We start from the raw sequence: 8,329 nt of genomic DNA on the forward strand, positions 1-8,329 counted from the left end.
TTGACCAGATAAGTGCTGAAATTGTGGTTATTAGTGATAAGGTTGTGAATATGAGTGACTTAGCTGGGATAAAACGTGACCTAGATGAGACACTACTGCTTTTCTTACATGACAATTGCTGGCCTTAGTAGCTAATCTTGCCCTTTTTAATCTAACCAAAACACCTCTCTAACACATTAAATATGTTTTTGCCAGGACCAGCTGTAGAATGCAGTATAAAACAGGTAAGGAAGTATATAGCCCCAGTTCCTTCTGGGATACAACCTGTCAACCTCTGGAAGGTTCCTGCGGTATTCTTCATCCCAGAAGACATCTTGGTGAATTCATATAACCTAAAAGGAGGTCACAAAACCCGCCAGTAACTCTTGGTTAGGTCAGTAATAGATATGCAGCCCTCTCAGCTGTTGCAAGACTTGATCTGTGGCTTTGGACACGAATCTGACTTTGACTCCAGTTTAATGTAGTTCACACAGAACCTGATGCCGATAACTTTCTTAGTCACCTGTACCATGGGGCGAGGTCCAGGGACAGTTGGTCTCATGGATTACCCCAGATCCAGATCCATCTCCTCAGAGCCCCTAGATTGGACCTGTACTATTGTGATCTTGTTGAAGCAGGTCACAAAGGAGAGTTACCTGTTTATTACTCTATAACATGTGATCCTCCTTTTGTTCTGTGGAGGAAGGTTGATGCTGGATGTTACCTGCAGTGTGTTTTTTTCTGTTAAACAGCAAGCCATCCATTAGAAAATGCTGCTGCCAGAGTTACTGCAGTAAATTTGTCTGCTTCCTGTGTTTATTTGAAAAATGTTTCTACTGTGGATATTTATGCTGCAAGTATGAGTTCACACCTTGACTAAGCATTATTGCTTGAACTGAGACTGTAGGACCTGAGCATCCTTTGGCACTTTGGTGTTACAGAATTTGGCCTTCTGAACTTTAACTTTTGATCCGACTGTGGATCTATTCTCTTGTGAAGAATTTGCTAATTTTTTGGGATTCTTTCCAGCAGTTTAACCACCAAGGGCCATTGATATCAAGTACAACATATAGGTACTCACCATATCAGATGATCTGTGAAGTGTTTTTTCACAGTAGGTGTTTATTACCATCCCACTGTCCCTTTACATCTTAATGGCTTTAGGTTCTGTTAAGTTCACTGTATATTTATATCCTTTTGCATCATCACTTTTGTTCTGATTGTGTCAGGAGAACTGGCTGCCACAGGGGTTAGCCAAACTCCCCTAATTCAGTACACCCCTTCATAGGTTGCACAAGTAGGATGTTTCTATACCTCCAAGAGTGGAAGCTGCAGGGAAAAAAAACTGGCTGGAAATTTCAAAGAAGAAAATCTGTACAGTTTACTCCATCAGAAATATACTTTCACAAGTCACATGAAATGGTAAATTCATATTCTTATTTAAAAGTATATTTATTTTTCTAAAATTAAATCATGTACTCCCTTTCATTTTCTATGAAGACTTGTGCTTCATGGGTAACAAATTGGTTAGTCTTGTGTAATGGCTGTATTTTAGATACTAGTATATATAAGTTTTTTTACAGTTGAAATTCAGGCTGAATATTTTTCTCTTTGTTAGATATGATATCGCTCTTAAGAAATATACCATTGAAGACTGGAAGCAGACGTGGTAATTATGTGGAAGATGACAAAGGGTTTATAGAAAAATCTGAAGCAGGCATACATCTGAATATTCACAGAGAGGAGGAGGAGTCTTTTAAATGGCTTAATCACAGCAACACATCTGCTTTTTATAGTAGCCTCTTACCTGATCATTTCATTCGCAGTCGAAAAGCAAAGGACACACTGATCACACGCGATCAAATGTATACCACAGGGGAGTTGCATAAATGTGAGATATGTGGCAAGAAATTTTCAAGTAAAAGTGGTTTAACAATTCATCAGGTAATCCACACTAGACAAAAAACAGGAAGACCCACATGTGATACAAAGTTTACAGAAAAAGGCAATGTCGTAAAACATCAGACGGTTAACAGTAGACAGAAACTCTATAAATGTTCCACATGTAACACAGGATTTATGGTTAAAAAAAGTATGGCATTGCATCAGACTATCTGCAGTGTACAAAACTCCTATAAATGCTCCATGTGTGATGAGAGTTTTGCAGATAAGAGACATTTGTCAAAGCATCAGATTTTTCACACTTTACAGAAACCCTATAGGTGTGCCAAACGTAACAGCAGTGCTGCACTTAAACCTGGTTTGGAGGCAAAGCAGATTGTCCGTACAGGACAGAAGTCATTTGCATGTGCCATTTGTGGCAAGAGTTTTACACTCAAGAGTAGTATGGTGAAACATCAGTTAATGCATGCTGGGCACAAACCATATACATGTACCATGTGCGGGAAAGAGTTTACACAGAAGGGCAGCATGTTAAAACATGAGTGTTTTCATGCAGATCAGAAATCCTACACATGCATGACATGTGACAAGAGCTTCAGATGGAAACACAATATGGTAAGACATGAGAGGATCCATAAACAGAAACCATATAAATTCACAACTTTCAATAAGAGTTTTACAGATAAGAGGTATCTGGCATCACATCAGAATATTCGCATTGGACAGGAAACGTACCAGTGTTCTTCATGTGACAAGTATTTTACAACTAAAAAAACTCTGGCAGCACATGAAGCTCTCCACAGTAAACTGAAATCTTACTCATGTGAGTCCTGTGACAAGGGATTTTCAGATAGGAAAAGTTTGAGTGTCCATCAGGCTATCCACATTGGGCAGAAACGCTTGGAATGCACATCGAGTGACAAGAGTTTCAGGCAGAATAGTAAAATGGTAAGGTCTCAGACTCTCCATACTGGGCAACAACACTATGAGTGTGTAATATGTGACAAGAGTTTTACAACAAAGAAAAGTCTGACACTGCATCAATCTGTTCACATTGGACAAAACCGCTTTAAACATACCGTATGTGACAAGAGTAGCAAACAGAAAACTAAAATCATAAGGCATCCGAGTATCCGCAGTAGACAGAAACCATATAGGTGTACTGCTTGCAAAAAGAGTTTTACTGATAGGAGAAATCTAGCAGCACACCATATTATCCATATTTTGAAGAAACCCTATAAGTGTGTTACGTGTGACAAGGATTTTACAACTAAGAGTGGTCTGACATTACATGAGGCTGTCCACAGCAGACAGAAACATTATAAATGTGCCACACATGACAGCGGTTTTTCAGGTGATAAAAGTCCGATGGTTCACAATGGCCAAAAGCACTTTAGACACACCACAAGGCATCAAAGTACCTACACTGGAGAGAAACAATGTAAATGTGCCACATGTGGCAAGGATTTTTCAGATAAGAAAAGGCTGACAGCACATCAGGATATCCACAAAAAACAGAAACACTTTCAACACACAAAGTGTGACAAGAGTTTTAAGCAGACAAGTGAAGTGGTAAGGCATCAGAGTAACAACACTGGCCAGGAACAATGTAAATGTGTCACATGCAACAAGAGTTTTACAGATAGGAGACAGCTAGCAGAACATGAGAGTATCCACAAGAATCAGAAACTCAATTACTGTGCCACATGTGGCAAGGGATTTTCAGGTAAGAGAAATCTGATAGTGCATCAGTCTGTCCACAATAAACAAAAACATTTTAAGCACACTATAAGGCATAGAAATATCTCAGCTGGGCAGAAACCATATAACTGTGCCACATGTGGCAAACATTTTTCAAGCAAGAAACGTCTAATAACACATCAGGCTGTCCATACTGGGCAAAAATGCTTTAAGCGCACCATGCATGGCAAGGGTTGCAAACAGAAAAGCAAAGTGGTAAGGCATCAGTATGTCCACACTGGCCAGAAGTCATATAAATTCAGTACAAGTAACAAGAGTTCTACAGATGAAAGAGACCGCATAGCAGAAGAGGGTATCCACACTGAACAGAAACCGTTTCAGTGTGGCACCTGTGGCAAAGTATTTAAGGCTAAGTGTAGTCTCAAACTGCATGAAGTTATTCACACCGGACAGAAACCATACAAATGTGTCACATGTGACAAGGATTTTACAACTAAGAGTCGCCTGGTAGTACACCAGGCTGTCCACACTGGAAACAAACCCTATCAGTGTAGCACATGTGATAAGAGCTTTGCAGTTAAGAAAAGTCTGCTTGTGCATCAAGTTATACACACCGGGCAGAAACCATATAAATGTACCACGTGTGGCAAGGGTTTTACTTGGAAGTGGCCGTTGGTAATACATCAGTACATTCATACAGGGGAGAAACCTTTTAAGTGCACCACGTGTGATAAGAGCTTTACACAAAAGTATAAACTGATAAAACATCAGAGTATCCACATTGAGCAAAAACCATACATATGTATCACATGCAACAGGGGTTTTATGGACGAGAAAAAGTTGGCGGCTCATGAAAGCATCCACACTGGGCAGAAACCATATCACTGTACCACGTGTAACAAAGGTTTTACAGCTAAGAAAAGTCTAGCAGCACATCAAGCAGTTCACAGTGGACAGAAACCATATAAATGTACCATATGTGACAAGGGTTTTACGTGGAAGGGAGCCATGTTAATACACCAGTATGTCCATACCGGGGAGAAACCCTTTAAGTGCACAGTGTGTGACAAGAGCTTCACACAGAAATATAAATTGGTAAGACATCAGAATATCCACAGTGGTCAGAAACCATATAAATGCACGACATGTGGCAAAAGTTTTAGAGATAGGAGAAACCTGGCTGCACATGAGAGTATCCACACTGGACAGAAGCCATATCTGTGTACCACGTGTGACAAGGGTTTTACAGCTAAGAGTAGTCTTAGAGTGCATGAAACTATCCACACCGGACAGAAGCCATATAAATGTGCCACTTGTGACAAGGGTTTCACGCAGAAGGGGGACATGTTAAAGCATCAGTTTGTTCACACTGGAGAAAAACCATATAAATGTGTCACATGTGACAAGAGTTTTACACAAAAAAGTAGTATGGAGGAGCATTTGTCACTGCATACTGGGAAGAAACCGTATACCTGTGACACATGTGGCAAAGGTTTTACACGGAAGGGGAGCATGTTAAACCATATGCATATCCATACAGGGCAGAAGTCCTATAAGTGCACTGTTTGTGACAAGAGATTCATACAGAAAAGTAATATGGTAAGGCATATGGTTGTTCACACCGGGCAGAAACCATTTAAATGTACTACATGCAACAGAAGCTTTAGAGATAAGAGAGATCTGGAATCGCATGAGAGTATTCACACGGGACAAAAGCCCCATCTTTGTACAACATGTAATAAGGGTTTTACTACTAAGAGTAGTTTGAGAGTACACCAGGCTATACACACTGGACTGAAACCGTACCAGTGTACCATGTGTGACAGGTGGTTTAGACGGAAAGATGAAATGTTAAAGCATCAATTTGTTCACACTGGACAAAAGCCATATAAATGTGAGTCATGTGACAAGAGCTTTACACAGAAGAGCAATATGGAAAAACACCAGTTGTTGCATACTGGGCAAAAACCCTATACATGTACAACATGTGGCAAGGGTTTTACACGGAAGGGCACCATGTTAAAACATCAGTATATTCATGCAGGGCTGAGGCCCTATGTCCAGAGTTTAGAGAGATCCTATCTCTGTACCTCATGTAACAAGGGATTTACAAGTAAGAAGAATTTGAGAGCACATCAAGTTGTCCACACTCGACCAAAACAATATAAGTGCCCCACATGTGACAAAGGTTTTACATGGAAGGGAGGCTTGTTATTGCATCAGCATGTCCATACAGGACAGAAACCATATTCATGTCCCATGTGTGACAAGAGTTTCACGCAGAAAAGTAATATGCTACGACATCAGAGTATCCATACGGGCCAGAAGCCGTATAAGTGTGCAACATGCAACAAAGGTTTTACAGATAAAAGAGATCTGGCGGCACATGAAAGTACCCACACAGTGCACCAGTCTGTTCCCACTGGACAGAAGCCTTATAAATGTGCCTCATGTGGCAAGGGTTTTACATGGAAGGGAGCCATGTTAATGCATCAGTGTGTCCGTAGAGGGCAAAATCCCTATACATGTGTCATATGTGACAAGAGTTTCAAAAAGAAAATTAATTGGGTAAAGCATCAGCGTACCCACACTGTGCGGAAACCACATAAGTGCCTCACATGCAGCAAGGGTTTTAGAAATACAAGAGATCTTGCAATGCATCAGCGTACACACACTGAAGAGAAACAGCTTCAGATGGAAGCATCCCAGATTGATCATACATTAAATGCTCAAGAAGTGACACAAGAACCAAACCAAGAAACAATCACTAAAGATGTACCACAAAATGACATTTCACAGTCTTTATTAGGAGAACTTTTTGAAAATTCAACAAAGCAGGATAGTGTTACTGAAGCTGGACAGCAAAACAAAAGTTCACAGTCTTCCATAGACGTTCTTGTAAACACAACAAATAAGAACACTGTTACTGAAGATAAATCACAAAATAAAATGTCACAGTCTTTGTTGGAAGAAATTTTTGGAAACCCACCAAAGTAGGATGCTGTAACTGAAGATACAGCACGTAACATTTCACAGTCTTCGTAGGGAGAATATTTGGAAAACCCAACAAAGCAGGATACTGTTACTGAATATACACCACTCAGCAGAATTTCAGTCTTTATCGGGAGATTTTTTTTGAAAACCCAGAAATGGTTATACAAAGGGAGAACGATTAAAAGGTAAACTTTCAGCTAAGAAGAAAATACTCTCAGGAAAGACTTGACTGAGCTCAAAGAAATGGTGGATATGATTGTGGGGTTGGCATAATAGTTAAGTGTTTTCCTCACAGACACAAGATACAGGGTTAGATTCTCTCATTTGAAAGGGAAATTGGCTAGGCTTAAATTGGCAAGGGCAGCTACCCTAGTATTAACCTATGAACTTATGGATATAGTCATATGTATTACAGCAAGTGACTACAGCAAGCATGTGATGCACATGAAGTTAGAAGAGCAATAAAACAGATGAAAAAAGTATTAGAATCATGAAGGGAGAGCCATGTGGCTTAAAAGATTTACAGACTACGTTACTGTACAAGTCAACTAATAAAAATAAAGTTGTAACAGGAAAGATCAGAGTCATAAATGAAAATAAAGGAACAAGAAGACTGGCAGCAGTGGAATACTGGTTAGAGAAAACTATAAAACGCTTTTGAAAGGCGGTTTCATTACCTGAATAATGTTGAAATGAAAACAGGTGACAATTCTTAGAAAGATAGGTGGGATAAAGAAACACACAGTATTAAAAAGGTGAACACTTGACAATTTGTATTATATCATTTGTGATAACAAATTAAAAATCTCAGCATGGGAAGAAGAATTCAGGTATTTAGAAAAAAAGTAAGGAAAATGCAAAATAAGCACATTATCAGTGAGCCAAAGAAGTATATATCAACCTGAGAAAGAAAACAATAATAGTAACTCCACGCAGAATAGCTTACAGTAATAATACATTTTGGAGAAGCAACTCTGAGGACATCTGGAAAATATAATAGAGATGCAGAAAACAGGTGAAACAAATAATAGCAGGCCTATAATGAAATAGTTACCAGCGAAGCATAGACAAAGATAGAAGCTTCCAGATGAAAAACTCCCAGCTCTGGGTGTTGTACCCTACTTCTGGCTGAAGTAGTAATTTCATTGTTTTTGGATATAAGTGAAAACTATCTTTATTACACACCATGAGCTATTACCAGTTTTGTTAGCACTGGAAAAACTGTACTGTTTCTTAAAACTGAACCTTCTAGTTGTGCTAAAAATTGTCTATTATTAACTTGCCTTCTGGTGATGTATAAATTATATATAGACATTGATGCAGTTAGAGTTTGCAGTCATTAAGACATTTCAGTCACATTTTATCAATTAACTTGGGAATGATCAGTAGCCCTCAGCAATATTTGATTTTTTAGCTAGACCTGAATCAGTTTCTTTCACATATGTAAAAACATGTATGGAAAGAAGATATATATATATATATATATATATATATATATATATATATATATATATATATATATTATATATATATATATATATATATATATATATATATATATATATATATATATATATATATATATATATATATATATATATATATATATATATATATATATATATATATATATATATATATATATATATATATATATATATATATACCCCCTTTGGAGGAGACTTGGACGTTACTCAAATATACTGTATGCATAGGTCTGCATTGTGGGTCAGCATACTTATTTGTTGGCATC

General features: G+C 38.2%; 1 protein-coding gene across 2 annotated transcripts in view; it reads left to right on the forward strand.

The window, feature by feature from the left end:
• LOC122807814 (zinc finger protein 208-like) overlaps positions 1 to 7,894 on the forward strand; it is a 218,458-nt gene extending 210,564 nt beyond the window's left edge. For both annotated transcript variants that reach the window (XM_044078897.1, XM_044078898.1), the window contains exon 4: positions 1,598 to 7,894. In XM_044078897.1, coding sequence (XP_043934832.1) covers positions 1,598 to 6,579 — 4,982 coding nt within the window. In that variant the 3' untranslated portion in view covers positions 6,580 to 7,894. The remainder of the gene's footprint in view (positions 1 to 1,597) is intronic.
• Positions 7,895 to 8,329: the final 435 nt, after the last annotated feature.

The sequence above is a fragment of the Protopterus annectens genome, chromosome 7.part1, assembly GCF_019279795.1.
Source record: "Protopterus annectens isolate FY-2018-M chromosome 7.part1, PAN1.0, whole genome shotgun sequence".
In the NCBI taxonomy this organism is placed as follows: domain Eukaryota; kingdom Metazoa; phylum Chordata; order Ceratodontiformes; family Protopteridae; genus Protopterus; species Protopterus annectens.